Below are 18,806 nucleotides of genomic sequence, written 5' to 3' on the forward strand. Positions count from 1 at the left end.
CAGTTTCTTCTTTACTTTTTTAGCTTTTCTCTTAAATGTTGTTTTTTAGATCGTTTCCGAAATCCAAATAACGAATACTAATATAAAATGTTAAGAAGCGTACGGTTGTTCGTTAATGTTTACATATATATAATATTTTTTTTTTAATTCCTTATTATTTACCTTATAAGAAATTCCCAATAAAATTGATGCTGCAGCAAATATAATTGCAATTGTAATTAGTGTATTTTTTGTTACTGAACTTCGTGGACAAGCTACAAGTGGTGAGATACTACTACATTCAGCACTATATTCCTGTTTAAAATTTTTATAATCATTTGATAAACTAGACAATAATTGTAAATAAGAACTTCCTTTATTAATATCTAAACCATTTTTAAGTTTTTCATATTTTTCTAGCAATTCTCCACCATTTTCTAAACATGTCTTGCATTGTTTTTTTTCTGTACCAATTTCACTATACATGTTACATAATGATTTAAATGCATCATAAAAATTAGATATATCTTTAATATCAATATCCATCGATTCTATTTTTTCATCTATAAAATCCATATATATCTTATTATTATCAATATTAGTAGATATTTGCTCATTATAACAACTATTTGCTTTTATATGTCCAGTATGAAAATCGTTTAATCTGGTCGTTTCATTTTTTTTTTTTTGATTTAGTTTATAACTTAACCATAAAATAGCGTATTCAACAATTTTATCTCTTTTTAAATTTTCAACATCAAGCGTATTTAGTAATATTATAAAACCACAGATAATCTTTTCTTCATCACTACTACAGTTACAATTAGATAAAAATATATTTAATGTATTCGTAGGAGTATGTTCTCCCGGATTTTTCAGATCATCATCAAAATATTTATCGATCGTATTAATTAATTCACACTACGAATATATTTTTCGAATTAAACAAAAAAATGTATTAACATAAATGTTACTATAATTAAAATTAATATAATTTATAGGAATACAACATACGAATAATATAAGAAAAAAGATATATACCAATTCCTTAGACATTATAATGAAATTCTGTTATAATTTGGAGATTATACGGGGTGATGTTATTTATATATATTGTATAAAATATATGTTGTATTTACTAAAGTTCTTTACATAGCAATTATCTTTCGTTAGACATATTATTCTTAACTTTAACATCATATAAAATAATAATACATTAGTATTACTAAAATTATATTATACTTATTTTATGACATTTAGCTAAATTACCTTAAATATAGGGTTGCTTATATACTTTTACCATATGTATATATGATGCATTTTATACAAAAAACACTATTCTTAATAACATTTGGTATAACATTATTATAAAAATTAATATATTTTTATAATGAATTTAAAAAATATATACTTATATATATGGTTTAATATAGAACACAAACAACATCATAAAACTCAAATACTGCACAAATATAAAAAATTAAGAAAGTTATTATTATTAGAATTCTTAAAGTATATAAATAGTAATTTTTTAAATATATTACATTTGTATATACTTGTTTCTTATAATATATATTATAGTTTTTTCTAAAATAATAGCATTTTCAAATTTAGTTACATGCTCACTTTCTATCCAAATTATATGAATTTATATTGTTTTTAATGAATGTAGATAAATTCATAATTCATTTTAATGACTCCAATAACATTATTTTTATTCCTATATATTTCAATTTATAAATATACCTTATTGAGTAATTTTACAATATATTTTACGCATATTTTCCACTGTCAAAACAACAATTAGCAGTGAACCCCCATTTATTATGCTATTTATAAGCTTAAATAAGTCTTTGAATGTAAATAGTTTTTAAAATAATACTTAGTAAATATTAAACATATAAAAAATTAATAAGTATTAATGCAAATTTAAAGTATAATATAAAACTATGCGTAATTAGGTTGTTATATTATCCTTTAAGAGGAGAGAGATAAGATATATTTACTCTTTTAATATATAAATTTAGATAAATATTTGCTAAATGTTTTAAATAGTTCATTTTTATCTTATATATTTTATTGTTATAATTATCAATGTATATACAATCAAATCATTTATTATAAATTCTATATTTTATTAGTTCTATGGTAAAATAATACTGTTTGTGATTAAATACGATTAATTAAACAATAATAAAATTTAACACTAATTGAGTTTTTAGTCATTTCTCCATTGATCCATGTTTTTAAAATATAAAACCACATATCCCAAGTTTAATTTTTAACAAATATATAAAAATTATATTATTATAGTGTATAATTATGCGTCTTTTCGATAAAATTAATATTAATATTTAATTATATGAAGGTTTCATAATGTAACAATATTTCAATATTAGTTACTGGTATAGTATTTTATTATATTATATTTTATTATATTATATGTATATGCATATAATAATAACGCATTATATCTATCATATTATTTGCATTTGTTAAAACAAAATATGATACGAAATTTTATTAATATACTTTTATTTTTTAACTATTTTAAATATAATATATTTATACCTCAAATCTTTAAAATTCAAAATCAATAGTGATTAATCTAATATTATATCTTTATAGTAAATAAATTAAAATATATAGAACTATTTCTATAATTCAAATTTAAAATATTAGCATAAAATGAACTAAGTACAATTGAAAATTAAAAGAATAGTATAAATACATCTATAATTTAATTTTTTATTAATATGCATATTTTTATTGATTACTAAAAATGTTAGATGTATAAAACATATTTTATAGATAATGTTGTACTGTCGATTCTCGATCGGTATTATATGCATCTATATTTTATTAATATATATTATTACTGTTCTGTTATCAAAATACGATTTAAATTAATATAATATGATACAAATAATAAGTTTACTAAATAAAATCTTTCATCAAATAAAGAAATACATTATGATATGCACAATTCAATAAAACAACATATTAACTTTTATATAGGCAATTATGATATATCATAATATGAATTAATATATGCAATATAGATATATTTTTTTAATCATATTAAATTGATATGAACGCTCAATTGTATATATTATAACTTATGAAAAAATTATATGTGACCCTTTTCATATTAATGGCTATGTTCCTTTTGGAGTGTATATTTAGACTTCATTTCGTGATTAAACATACATGTATAGTAAATATATTTAATTAGTGTTCAAATTATAAAAAATTAAATATATAATACTTAACCCGAACACGAATACGGGTTCGACAACATAAAAACTATATAAAAATTATGCAAAAATTACTTAGAAATAGACAATTTCTTAAAATATATTAATCATTATTAATCTTCGAATCATATATTAACGATTCATTTTCTTCTTTACATTTTTTATTTTTTCTCTTAAATATTGTTTTTGAACTCGTTTCCGAAATCCAAATAATGAATACTAATATAAAATGTTAAGAAGCGTATGATTGTTTGTTAATGTTTGCATATATATAATAATTTTTTTTTAATTCCTTATTATTTACCTTATAAGAAATTCCTAAAAAAATTGCTATTGCAACTAATATCGATAAAATTGGAATTAATTTGCTTGCTATCGACGAACTTGATGTAACTTCAGATCTTTGTTCATAATTTTGGGGTGGTATCCCTGGAATGGATGGGAAATCTCTACATTTATCTTTTAAATTATCATAATAATTTAATAAATTAAGCAATACATTTAAATAGGGTATATCTTCAGTAATGCTATGATCCATGTTAAATTCTTTATATTTTTCAACAAATTGACTAGCTTTTTCCGAACATTTCGCGCAATTTGAGTTGTTTTTATCAAGCTCATTATATATGTTACATAATGTATTAAATGCATCATATAATTTAGATATAATGTTCATATCCATACTTAAAATATATTTATTTCTATCTATAAGATCCTTATAACCATCACAACCTCTAATATAATTTATATTATTAGTATACTTATCACCATCCTCTATATATGTTTTATAAAAAGAGCCTATACTGTCGTATTCTTCAGTTTTGATAAGGTTTAACATATAACTTAACCATATCAAAATGTATTCAACAATATAGATGTTATTTTTTGCAACCATCTCGAACGCAGAAGAATCATGAAAGAATTCATTAAGCAAATATAAACATCCAGCACTAATTTTATCGAGATTATTATCACATTTATTATTACAATAATTTATCAATTGATTATCATCACTAAAATTATAGTTCCTATTTTTGTCTAATTCATGGGGTAACCATTTCCTTACATCCTGGAACTTTTTACACTAAAAAAACATTTAAAAAAGTATAATAAAAATATACGTTAATGAAAATTTTATTAAGATAAAGTTTAATGATATTTATATATAATACAATATCAAAAAATGTAAAGGAAATTATTATTATTAAAAAATGCATATACTATTTCGGAATCCATTGTAATGTAATTTTATTTTTGATTTGTAAATTGAGTAGAATCATGCTGTTTTATATGCACTACATCAAATATGTGACGCAAATATTTAACCCTATATATAATAACTTTCTGTAGTTAAATATATTATATGTTTTTCAATAATTAAATTAATATAAAATAATATTATTACTAAAGATATGTTACATTCCTTTTTATGGTAATTAGCTAAATTACCTTAAATAGAGGGTTGCTTAATACATATTTAACTAAATATGTACATGATGCATTTTATACAAAAAATTATATTCTTACTAACATCTGGTATAACATTATTATAAAAATTAATATGCTTTATAAATAATTTAAAGTATGTTTGAAGATAGAAAAGGAATATATATATTTTATGTTTTAATGATTTAAATTCTAAAACTTAAATACTGTATAAATTTAAAAAATAAAAAATTATATTATTACTATAATCCTTAAAAGTATATAAATAATTATTTAATAAGATAGACTTAATACTTATATACTTGCTTCTTATAATATATAACACAATCTTTTCTAAAATGATAACATTTACAAAATAGGTTGCATTGTTCCATTTTATATGCAAATTATATAAATTGATATTGTTTTTATTTAATATATAGAAATTAAAAAAAAATAGCACATTAAATAACCTTTTTTTATTCGTATATACTTCAATCTATATGTATACCCTATCGGGAAATTTATATTTTATTTTATGCATAATTTCCATTCTTTAAAACAATTAGCACTGAATCCGTATTTATAAGCTTAAATAAGTTTTTATATGTAGATTGTTTTTAAAATAATACTTAGTAAATATTAACATATAAATATATATCGATGATATTTTAAAGTATAATATAAAACGGTGTTTAATTAGGTTGTTATATTGCCCTTTAAGAGGAGAGAGATAAGATATATTTTATCTTTTAATATATAAATTTAGATAAATATTCGTTAAATTTTCTATATTGTTCATTTGTATCTTATATATTTTATTGTTATAGTTATCAATGTATATACATTCAAATAATTTATTAAAAATTCTATATATATTAATTCTATGATAAACAATACTAATTTATATTATAAAATGATGATTCATTAAACAATGATAATATAATATGCATAAATATGAAATAATAAAAAGATATTTAACGTTAATTGAGTCTTTCGGCTTTTCTCTATTTATCCAGTTTTATATAATCTAAAACCATATATACCCAATTGAATCTTTAACAAATATATAACATTGATACCTTTATAATGTATTATTATGTGTCTTTTCGATAATATTAATGTTTAATTATATGAAGTTTCACAATGTAACAATATTTCTATATTAGTTATTGGTAGGGTATTTTATTGTATTATATGTATAGGCGTATTATAATAATGCATTCTATATATCATATTATTTATAATTATTTGAACAAACTATAATATTAAATTTTATTAATATACTTATATTTTTTCTTTTAAATTTTTAAAATATAATTTATTTATACCTAAAATCTTTAAAATTTAAATATTAATAGTGATTAATTTAATATTATACCTTTATAGTAAATAAATTAATGTATATAGAACTATTTCTGTCAATATAAATTAAAACATTAACATAAATGCAAATTATTGAAATGAAAAAAATAAGTATTATATATATTTATAATTTATAAATTTATTATAATATATATAGTGTATTTTTTTATGTATTACTAAAATGTTAGATGCATAAAATGCCTTTTATAGATAACTTTGTATTTTCGATTTTCGGTCGATATTTTATAAATATATATTATTATAGTTCAGATGGATAACATGATTTAAATTAAAATAAATATAACACAAATAATAAGTTTTACTAAATAAAATGTTTCATCAAATAAAGAAATATATTATGTCATGCATAATTCAAGATACACCCCTTGATTAACAAATTTATATATAGATAATATTGGTTCTTATATATAGTTAAACAAAAAATAGTAATAAAATATATAATACGAAGTTATAATATTTCCACATTTAATATATATGATCGAACTAGACATAAGTATTATAACTTATAAAATATGTTATGTAGCTTATTTCATACTAATGATAATGCCCCTTTTTTAGGTGCATATTTGGACTTTTGAATTTCAGATAATAATTAAACAAATGAGGGTGGTATATATATTTAATTAGTGTTCAAATTATAAAAAATTAAATAAAGATATAATACTTAACTCAAACACGAATATGGATTCGACAAACATAATTTCAATCCTGATACACAACATAAAAACTATATAAAAATTATGCAAAACATACAAAAATACAATAAATATACATATATAACTTTATATTTTATTAATTCATTATTTAAATATTCTTATAAACACAAACATTATGATCACAAATTACTTTCAAATAAACAGTTTCTTAAATATATCAATCATTATTACTATTCCTGAAATAGTCACTACTCTTCGAACCACATATTAATGATTTATTTTCCTCTTTATTTTTTTGATTCTTAAATTGAGTTTTTGAAGCCTTTTCCGAAAGTCAAATGATGAACGCTAATATAAAAATAGTAAAAAATAAATGTTAATTTTGTAGTGATGATATATATTTTAAATATTATATTTTTATTTGGATTGTTATTTACCTTATACACAATTCCTAAATATATAAGTAATCCAAAAAAAATAAATACCATTGGGATTACTGAAATTTTTATAGATGAATTTCGTAAAAATGATTTTGTTGCTCTTCCTGTTGGAAGATTTGGGAATTGTTTAGAACTAGTAATTTTGCTAGAATATTGAGCTTTAAAATTATTATAATTAGTTGATAAAGTAGACAATATTTGACTATGTGTGGTACCTTCAACATTATAATAATCGTTAAGATCTGTATACTTGTTAACAAAATGAACAGCATTATCTACCATTTTTTCATATGCATGTGTTTCAGCATTATCATACATACTACATAAAAATTTGAATGCATCATAAAATTTAGCCATATCGTAAATATTAATTTCCAAAAAATTCTTTCTTTTATCTATGATTTCCTTAAATTTTGTATAATTATTGCCATTTTTTATAAGACTAGTATACTTTTCATTATCATTTATATGTTTAGTATAGAAATCGTTTATTGTGGTGAAATAGTACTCTGATTTTTGGTTTAATTTGTAACTTAACCATGAAATAATATGTAGAAAAAATGAATTAAAATTATTTTCATTATAGTTTTCCTTTTGGGATATAGAACAATTTTGTGCAAGTAACCATAAAAATCCAGCCTTAATTTTATCGAATTCAGTATTACATTCTCCATTATCGCAGTAATTTTTGAGACTTGTAGAATCATTAAAAAAGCCTGACGGAGTTTCTCTCAAATTATCAGGTAAATAATTCCTCAAAAGAACAAATTTTGAACACTAAGAAACCATTTAAAAAAATTGATAAAAATATGTATTAAGAAAATATTACTAAAATAAAACTTAATGAAGTTTATAAGAAATATAATATCAAAAAGTATATATACCAATTCATCATTCATTATGATGGAATATAATTTATAATCTATAGGTTAAGGGGGTATCATATTATATATATGCTAAAATAGGTAATACAATTATTTAACCCTATATACAGCAATTATCTGTAGATAAAAATATTTTTATTATTATTAATTTCAATTTAAAGTTAATATGGAACAATATATACTTTTATGGTATTTAGATCAATTTCCTTATTTTGGGGGTGTTTAATACATTTTGTATTATTGTATATATAATACAATTTATGCATAAAATAATTATTACTAATAACAATCTACATAATTTTATTATAAAATATTAAGAAATTTTATAATGAATTTAAAAAAATACTTATAGATATGCTTTAATGTAGAACAAAAACAACTTACTAAAACTTAAATACCGTATAAATCTAAAAAATAAAAAATTATATTATTACTATAACCCTTAAAAGTATATAAATAGTCATTTTTTTAAAAATATTAAATACTCATATGCTTGTTTCTAATAATACATAACTTTTATTTTTATAAAATTATAACATTTACAAAATAAGTTGCATCTTCCCATTTTTTAATTGCATGTATATAATTTTAATATTGTTTTTAATAAACATAAATAAATTCATAATCCATTTTAATGAGCCCAATAACTTTATTTTTATTCCTATATACTTCAATTTATAAATATACTTTATTGGGTAATTTTAGAATACATTTTGCACATCTTTCCCACGGTTTAAAACGGTAATTAGCACTGAACCCGTATTTATAAGCTTAAATAGTCCTTTAATGTAAATATCTTTTAAAATAATACATCGTAAATATTAAATATATAAAATATAAATAAGTATTGATGCAAATCTTAAAGTATAGTAGAAAACTATGTTTAATTAGGTTATTATATTTCACTTTAAGAGGAGAGAGATAAGATATATTTTCACTTTTAATATATAAATTTAGATAAATATTCGTTAAATTTTCTATATTGTTCATTTTTATCTTATATATTTTATTGTTATAGTTATCAATGTATATACATTCAAATAATTTATTAATAATTCTACGTTTTATTAATTCTATGATAAAGTAATATTGTTTTAGATTAAAAAATTATTATTCAATAAACACTAATAATATAATACGCGTTAATATGGAATAATAAAATGGAATTTAACATGAATTGAGTCTTTATCCTTTTCTTTATTTATCCAATTTTTTATAATATAAAACCAAATCCCCCCAATTGAATCTTTAACAAAATATATAACATTGATACCCTTGTAATGCATTATTATGTGTTTTTTCGATAAAATTAATATATAATTATATATGTTTCCTAAATTTAACATATTTCAATATTAGTTATTGGTATAATATTGTACTAGTTTATATGTATAGTCATATAATAGTAGTGCATTTTATCTATCATATTATAATTACTAGAACTATAACATTAAATTTTATTATATACTTATATTTTATTTTTTAACTATTTTAAAATATAATTTATATATACTTTAAAACTATGAATTCTAAAAATTATTATATAAAGAATCTATTATTATACCTTGTGATAAATGAATTAAAGGGTATAAAGCAACTTCTATTAATACTAGTTAATTTTAATACAAAAATATAATAGTAACTACAATTAAAACTTAAAAAAATATTGTATATATAGTTCAATTTTGTGTATTGCTAAAAATGTTAGAAGCATAATAGTATTTTATAGACTATGTTATATTGTTGAATTTCGATTGATATTCCATGCATCTATATTTTATGATTATCTATTATTACAGTTCAGTTGGATAAAATTATTTAAATAAAAATAAATATGATACAAATAATAAGTTTTACTAAATAATATTTTCATCAAATATAAAAATATAATGTGTCATGCATAATTCAATATACTCTCTGATTAACAACTTTTATATAATATATAGTTATGATAAAGCAAATATATATATTAATATATGTAAAATAATTATTTTACTTTATCCATATTAAATCAATATTAACACTCAATTATATATATTATAACTTATGAAAAAATGTTATATGACCTTTTTCATATTAATGGCTATGTTCCTTTTGGAATGCATATTTATACTTCATTTCGTGATTAAACATACATGTATAGTAAATATATTTAGTTAGTGTTCAAATTATAAAAAATTAAAAATATAATACTTAACCTGAACACGAATACGGGTTCGACAACATAAAAACTATATATAAATTATGCAAAAATTGCTCCCCAATAGACAGTTTCTTAAAATATATAAATCATTATTACTCTTCGAATCAATATTAGTGATTCATTCTCTTCTTTATATTTTTTATTTTTTCTCTTAAATATTGTTTTTGAACTCGTTTCCGAAATCCAAATAACGAATACTAATATAAAAACGGTAAAAAAATTGTTTTTTGTTAATGTTTGCATATATATAATGAAAATAATTTATAAATTCCTTATTGTTTACCTTATAAGCAATTCCTAAAAAAATTGCTATTGTAGCAAATATCGATAAAACTAGTAATAATTTGTTTGTTACCGACGAACTTGATGATGTATCTTCAGAAATTTGTTTTAATTTTTGTTCAGAACATTTTATAATATTTTGTGGTATTTTTATCTCTGGAAATGATGTATCACTACATTTAGAATTTTTAAATTTGTTTTTAAAATGGTCATAATCAGCTGATAAAGTACACAATACATCATTATATGAATTATTTGTAGTAATATTCAAATCTTTCTTAAGTTCTTCATATATTTCAACAAATTTACCAGCTTTTTCTGAGCTTGTTGTGCAATTTAATTTATCTGTATCAAATCCAGTATACATTTCACATAATAATTTAAATGCATTATATAATTTAGATATAATATTTTTATCCATTTTCAAATAATATTTTTTTGTATCTATAAGATCCTTATAATTTGTATATTCCGTAACATTCTTTATAGCCTGTTTATAATTATTACCACCCTCTATATATATTTTATAAAAATGTTCTAGATTGGTGAGTCCTGGCGCATCATTCTTTAGGTTTAACATATAACTTAACCATATCATAATGTATTCAACAATATTCATATAATTTTTTGCATATTGCGAAAATAAATCAGAACTCCCAAAGAATTCTTTAAAAAAATATAGACATCCAGCATTAATTTTATCGAGAGCATTATCACAACCACTAGTACAATAATTTTTTAAATGCTCATCATTTACAATTTTATAATCTCCACCAATCAATTTATCTGGAAAATTCGTCGTTACATAAATGAAGTTATTACACTAAAAAAAATTTTAAAACAATTATAAGAAATATGTATTATTGAAAATTTGATTAAAATAAAGTTTAATGGTGTTTATATGTAATACAATATCAATAAATGTAAAGAAACTATTATTATTAAAAAATTCATATACCACTTCCTTATTCATTGTGATAGAATTTTATTTTTGATTTTTAAATTGAGTAGAATCATGCTGTTTAATATACACTGTGTCAAATATGTGACACAAATATTTTAACTCTATATATAACAACTGTCTGTAGTTAAATATATTATATAGTTTTCAATAATTAAATTAATATAGAATAATAAAATAATATTATTACTAAAGAAACGTCCTATTTCTTTTTATGATAATTAGATAAATTACCTTAAATAGAGGATTTCTTAATACATTTTTGATTAAATATAGATATGATGCATTTTATACAAAAAATGCTATTCTTACTAACATATGATATAACATTATTATAAAATTGGATATACTTTTATAAAGAATTTAAAGTTTGAATATAGAAAAGGAATATATTATATCTTATGTTTTAATAACTGTCCTTCTAAAACTTAAATACTGTATAAATCTAAAGAATAAAAAATACTATTTTATTATAATCCTTAAAGTATACAAATAGTAATTTTTTTAAATATACTAAATATTTATATAGTTATTTCTAATACTATATATCATGTTTAATTAAAATTATATTATTTTCGAATTAAGTTGCATTGTTCCCTTTTTTAATTGCATATACATAATTTTAATATTGTTTTTATTTAATATATATAAATTAAAAAATGATTTTAATGCATTAAATAGATTTATTTTTATTCCTATATACTTCAATTTAGAAATATAGCATATTGGGTAGTTTTATAATATTTTTTGCACGTCTTTCCCACGGTTTAAACCGACAATTAGCACTGAATACGTATTTATAAGTTTATATAACTATTTTAATGCATATTGTTTTTAAAATCATACTTAGTAAATATTAAACATTAGCATATAAATAACTATTGACGCAAATTTTATAGTATAATAGAAAACTATGTGTATTAGGTTGTTATATTGCCCTTTGGTAGGAGAGAGATAAGATATATTTGCTCTTTTAATATATAAATTTATGTAAATATTCGCTAAGTTTTCTGGATTGTTCATTTTTATCTTATATATTCTACTGCCATAGTTATCAATGTATATACATTCAAATAATTTGTTAAAAGTTCTATATTTTATTAATTTTATGGTAAAATAATGATAATATAATACGCGTTAATATGGAATAATAAAAAGAAAATTAACGTTGATTGAGTTTTTATCCTTTTCTATATTTATTCAGTTTTTTAGAATATAAAATTACAAATCCCCAATTGGATCTTTAACAAATATATAAAAATGATACCTTTATAATGTATTCTTATGTGCCTTCTTAATAAAATTAATATTAGTATTTAATTGTGTGAAGGTTTCACAATAAAATAATATTTCTATATTAGTTATTAGTATAATATTTTACTATTTTGCATATAATAATAACATTAATTTTATATATCAAGCTGTTTATAATTATTATAACAAGCTATGATATGAAATTTTATTAATATACTTACATTTTATTTTTTTAACTATTTTAAATATAATACATTTCTAATTTATATATGCTTCAAAACTATAAAGCTTAAAAATTAATAATGATTAATATAATATTATACCTTTATGCGAAATAAATTAATGTATAGAGAACTATTTCTATAATTTGAATTTAAAACTTTAGTATAAAATGAAACTATATATAATCAAAAATTAAAAGGATACTATACATATATATATAATTTTATTTTTTATTAATATGCATATTTTTATTGATTATTAAAAATGTTAGATGCATAAAATGCTTTTTATAGATAACGCTGTATTGTCGATTCTTGATCGATATTTTATGAATATCTATTATTACAGTTCGGTTGTTAAAATACAATTTAAATAAAAATAATAATGACATAAATAATAAGTTTTACTAAATAAATGTGTTCACCAAACAAAGAAATGCATTGTATATTATGATGTGGATAATTCAATATAGCCCCTGATTAACAAGGCTTATATAATAGGAATTATGGCAGCATAATATGAATTCATATATAATCAATATCTATATTAATATATGCAATATAGGCATTTTATTTTAATCATATTGAATCGGCATGAACACTCAATTATATATATTATACTTTATGGAAAAACTGTTATGTGGCTCTTTTCATATTAATGACAGTATCCATTTTGGTTGGATATCTGGACTTTTTATTTCACCTTGTTATTAAACATACGGAATGAATCATATATTTAATTAGTGTTCAAATTATAAAAAATTAAATAAAGATATAATACTTAGCCTTACCTCATAACATAAAAACTATATAAAAATTATTCAAAAATTACTTCCCAATAGACAGTTTCTTAAAATATATAAATCATTATTACTCTTCGAATCAATATTAACGATTCATTTTCTTCTTTACATTTTTTATTTTTTCTCTTAATTTTTGTTTTTGAAATCGTTTCCGAAATCCAAATAGCGAATACTAATAAAAAATGTTAAGAAACATATGATTTTCTTGTTAATGTTTGGATATATATAATGAAAATAATTAATTCCTTATTATTTACCTTATAAGAAATTCCTAAAAAAAGTGCTATTGCACCAAATATCGATAAAACTGTAAATAATTTGTTTCCTATCGACGAACTTGATGATGTATATTCAGATGTTAATGCAGAAATGTTTGCTGTTAACTCTGGAAGAGATGTAATATTTCTACATTTCTCTTTTAATTTATTATAATCAGTTGATAAAATAGTCAATATTTGTCCATATGAACTTTTATCAGTATTATTAGAATCTCCATTAAGTTCTTGATATTTTTTAACAAATTCATTCGCATTATTTGGCAGTTTGTTGTGATCATTCATTTCAAGATTACTATGTATATTACATAATAATTTAAATGCATCATAAAATTTAGACAGATTTTCAATATTGATATTAAACAAATCCTTTTGCTTATCTATGAATTCCCTAAGATTTGTATATCTATTGGAATCACTTATAAAACTACCATGTTTATCACTATTATTTATATATTTAGTATAAAATTCGTTTATTTGTGTGGTTTTGTGCTCTGAGTTTTTATTTAATTTGTAACTTAACCATAAAATAATATATAGAAAAAATGGTTTAGCATCATTTACACTATTACCCTTATCTCGGTATATAGTAAAATATTGTTCAAGTAACCATAAAAATCCAATCGTAATTTCTTCGAGATCAGTATGGCAGTTATTGTTAGGACAGTATTTTTGGAAATTCGAATTACCATAAAAATCAAGTTTACTATTTTCCAAATTATCAGGCAAATACTTCTTCAAATAATCAATTTTTCCACACTAAAAAAACATTTAAAAAAAATTGATAAAAATATGTATTAAGAAAATGTTATTAAAATAAAACTTAATGAAGTTTATAGGAAATATAATATCAAAAAATGTATATACTATATCATCTTCCATTTTGCTGGAATATAATTTATAATCTTTAGGCTAATGGGATATCATATTATATATATATACTAAAATAGGTAATACAATTATTTAACCCTATATACAGCAATTATCTGTAAATAAAAATATATTATTATTATTAATATCAATTTAAAGATAATATGGAATAATATATACTTTTATGGTAATTAGATAAATTACCTTATTTGGGGAGTTGTTTAAATATTTATTATCATATGTATATATAATACAATTTTGCATAAGTTATTATAAAGATTAATATACTTTTATAATGAATTTAAAAAATATATAATTATACATATGATTTAATATAGAACATAAATAATGTCCTGAAACTTAAATACTGCACAAATATAAAAAATTTAAAAAGTTATTATTACTATAATCCTTAAAAGTATATAAATAATCATTTTTTAAAATATATTAAATTTTTATATCCTTGTTTCTTATAATATATAATATAGTTTTTTTTTAAATTATAATATTTAGAAAATAAGTTGCATTGTTCCTTTTTTTGATTGCATATACATAATTTTAATATTATTTTTATTTAATGTAGATAAATTAATAATTCATTTTAATGAATCAATAACTTTATTTTTATTTCTATATGCTTCAATTTAGAAATATATCTTATTGGGTAATTTTATAATATTTTTTGCACATCTTTCTCACGGTTTAAAACGACAATTAGCACTGAAACAGTATTTATATGCTTAAATAAGTCTTTTAATGCATATTTTTTTTTTAAATAATACTTAATATATATTAAAATATAAATAAGTATTGATGCAAATTTAAAGTATAATATAAAACTATGCGTAATTATATTGGTATATTTACATTTTAGATAGGAGAGATAAGGGAATTATACTTTTTTAAGACAAGGATGTAGTTATATAAGATTTACCTATTCTGCATAGTTTAATTATACCTTATATTTTCTACCATTAAACCTTTCAATTAATGTATACATTAAAAATGGCTTAGAATTATTTTCTAAATATATAGTCTACTTTTAGATTTTAATAAATAATATTATGCTACATGTTTTATAATAAACTATATTTATTCTATAATGAAAAACAGTATTTTAAGTAAACTATATAATTATTAATATTATTTTGCTTGGTAATGTTAATTCTAATATTATCACATTAAAGGGATACTTAGTTGAAGGCTATAATATTTCATTTGATGTTTTATGCATGCAATTTTATTCTTATTACAAGTTTAATAATATATATAATTAATATATATCAACATATTCAAATCAAATGAATTTAATGATTTGTTTGTATTTAATACTTTATCTATTGTTATTACTATTATTATTGTTACTGTTATATCACTATATAGTACAACGTAATAATATGCTTAATAAAAATACTTTAAATCGATGTATGATATTTCATCGTTTCATAGTTTTTAAATTATTTTAGTACATATATTATTTAGCAATAACAATATATTAGTGAATTATATATATATATATATATATATAATAACCTAATAAAAATGTTATTAGTTAAAATTAAATTAATTATTACATACCTTTTCTGTATACTTTGCATTAATATATAATTGTATATGTTTCCTAAATTTAACGTATTTAGCCTTTGTCCATTGATACAATATTATATATATAAATATTAAAATAATAACATTAATTTTATGTATTAGATTGTTTATAAGCATTATAACAAACTATAACATTAAATTTGATTAACATACTTATATTTTATTTTTTAACTATTTTAAATATAATATATTTCTAATTTATATATGCTTCAAAACTATAAAGATTAAAAATTAATAATGATTAATCTAATATTATACCTTTATAGTAAATAAATTAATGTATATAAAAATATGTCTATAATTTGAATTTAAAATATTAGGATAAAATTATACTATATATAATCGAAAATTAAAAGGATAGTATACATATATCTATAATGTAATTTTTTATTAATATGCATATTTTTATTGTATTATTAAAAATGTTAGATGCATAAAATGCCTTTTATAGATAACGTTGTATTGTCGATTCTCGATCGGTATTTCATGTATCTATATTTTATGAATATATATTATTAAAATTCAGTTTGATAACATGATTTAAATTAAAACAAATATGATACAAATTATAAGTTTTACTAAATAAAATGTTTCATCAAAAAAAAAATATATTGTCATGGATAGTTAAATATCCCCCCTTGATTAACACGCTTTTATAATAGTTAATAAGGGTTCTTATGTATAGCTTTCCAAAAAATAGTAATAAAATATATAATGCGAAGTTATAATATTGTCACATTTAATATATATGAACAAATATGTGGAAGTATTATAACTTATGAAAAAATGTTATCCACCCCCTTTCATATTAATGGTTATGTCCCCTTTTTTAGTTGCATATTTATAAATAATCTCGAGATTAAACATACGGAAATGGTACATATATTTAATCAACATTTACAGACCAATAAATATTATCAAATTATAAAAAATTAAATAAAGATACAATTAATAACCATAACCCAAAACATAGATTCCATATAAAAAAACTATAACTCATGGTACAATCCCATAACCACCTATATATAATAGTAAATATATGCTTAAAAATATCATACAAAATATATAATATATAATTTAATTCATCATTTGATTGAGTTTATTATTTAGGGGAATTCTTACAAAAATATCTAACTCCTATTTTGACAACACGAATTTAAGTTAATACTTCATAATATGATACAATTACCACAACTGTGTTGAAAAAATGGTTCTCAAAAAATTAACCTTTTTATTTATCTGCATTCCATTACTATCCCTTAGCATGGGTTTTCTTTTTTCCTTTGCATGAATATAAAACATTTTCAAAAAAAAACAATGGTGCAATTTATTCATTTTATTTCGATTTCTTATCAGAATTCATATTAAAACTTTTTAATAAGTGAAATAAATTTAAATAATGGAAAATTGTCATGTACACATATTCACATAAAAAGGTTATATCATATTCTAAAAATTGTTTTACATTATTAATAATATCAACTATGTTTTGACATAATATAATGCATTTTTACTAAAACTATTTTCTTTTTATATTCTTTAGTTAATTGTCTATATTTTTGTTGTACTTCATCTTTTATTTATGAATGTTCTTCTCATTTATGTCTTTTTATTTTTGTGAATCAACTTCTTCTCTTATAGTGGAACTAAAACTTCCAACTAGCATATATTTATTTTTAAAATATCATCATTGTTTGTTCCTAGGTTTCTATATTCGCACCTCTTAAACATTGTATTTTGTATTTGCGCTTTCACTATTGCATCACGATTTTCCAATAGTAGCAGCTTCAAATGGGATAGAATAAAATAACTTATAAACTATTTTTCATTTTTAACCTTTATTTTATGAATTAACAAAAACTTTAATAATTGAGAGTGATTATATCTATCTCCGCAATTTATAAAGTATAATTGAACATTATTTGAATATGAAAATAATAAATACATTATATGTATGCACGTTTGTTTTTTTAATAATATTAAGTATTATTTTCGTTATAAGGTCATGTTTCAAAATTAAGTTAATCATTTATATTTATTTTTCTATAGACAGAAAAAAGGAAATAATGCACTAATAATACGAAAAAAATAAAAATATTTAATATTTACTATGTGTAAATGGATATAATAAATGTTATAGCTTTTAAAATGCGGTAACTTAAAACTAATAAAAAAAATGATTTGATCTTGGTGTTTTTATAATTTTATTTAACAATTTTTGATAAACCACAAAAAAAAAATGGAAAAATATAATAAACCATAAAATAAAAATATTTTCTAGTGTAATCATATTATGCAAATGTAT

At 19.6% G+C, this 18,806-nt stretch overlaps 5 protein-coding genes across 5 annotated transcripts; all 5 read right to left on the bottom strand.

Moving 5' to 3' along the window:
* Positions 1-11: 11 nt before the first annotated feature.
* On the bottom strand, positions 12-1,035 carry PY17X_0500900 (PIR protein; the record flags this gene model as incomplete). The annotated part of the gene is made up of 3 exons (XM_022955147.1): positions 12-77; positions 163-900; positions 1,021-1,035. 3 exons carry the CDS (start codon positions 1,033-1,035, stop codon positions 12-14), a joined length of 819 nt encoding a protein of 272 aa, XP_022811613.1.
* A 2,333-nt stretch (positions 1,036-3,368) lies between these two features.
* Positions 3,369-4,472, bottom strand: PY17X_0501000 (PIR protein; the record flags this gene model as incomplete). The annotated part of the gene is made up of 3 exons (XM_022955148.1): positions 3,369-3,455; positions 3,541-4,320; positions 4,458-4,472. 3 exons carry the CDS (start codon positions 4,470-4,472, stop codon positions 3,369-3,371), a joined length of 882 nt encoding a protein of 293 aa, XP_022811614.1.
* Positions 4,473-6,920: 2,448 nt separating this feature from the next.
* On the bottom strand, positions 6,921-8,042 carry PY17X_0501100 (PIR protein; the record flags this gene model as incomplete). The annotated part of the gene is made up of 3 exons (XM_022955149.1): positions 6,921-7,025; positions 7,141-7,920; positions 8,028-8,042. The coding sequence occupies 3 exons, from the start codon at positions 8,040-8,042 to the stop codon at positions 6,921-6,923; spliced, it is 900 nt and encodes a 299-aa protein (XP_022811615.1).
* A 2,298-nt stretch (positions 8,043-10,340) lies between these two features.
* On the bottom strand, positions 10,341-11,485 carry PY17X_0501200 (PIR protein; the record flags this gene model as incomplete). Its single annotated transcript, XM_022955150.1, has 3 exons — positions 10,341-10,427; positions 10,514-11,335; positions 11,471-11,485. 3 exons carry the CDS (start codon positions 11,483-11,485, stop codon positions 10,341-10,343), a joined length of 924 nt encoding a protein of 307 aa, XP_022811616.1.
* Positions 11,486-13,836: 2,351 nt separating this feature from the next.
* On the bottom strand, positions 13,837-14,908 carry PY17X_0501300 (PIR protein; the record flags this gene model as incomplete). The annotated part of the gene is made up of 3 exons (XM_022955151.1): positions 13,837-13,923; positions 14,009-14,785; positions 14,894-14,908. 3 exons carry the CDS (start codon positions 14,906-14,908, stop codon positions 13,837-13,839), a joined length of 879 nt encoding a protein of 292 aa, XP_022811617.1.
* Positions 14,909-18,806: the final 3,898 nt, after the last annotated feature.

The sequence above is a fragment of the Plasmodium yoelii genome (assembly GCF_900002385.2).
Source record: "Plasmodium yoelii strain 17X genome assembly, chromosome: 5".
Lineage (NCBI taxonomy): Eukaryota > Apicomplexa > Aconoidasida > Haemosporida > Plasmodiidae > Plasmodium > Plasmodium yoelii.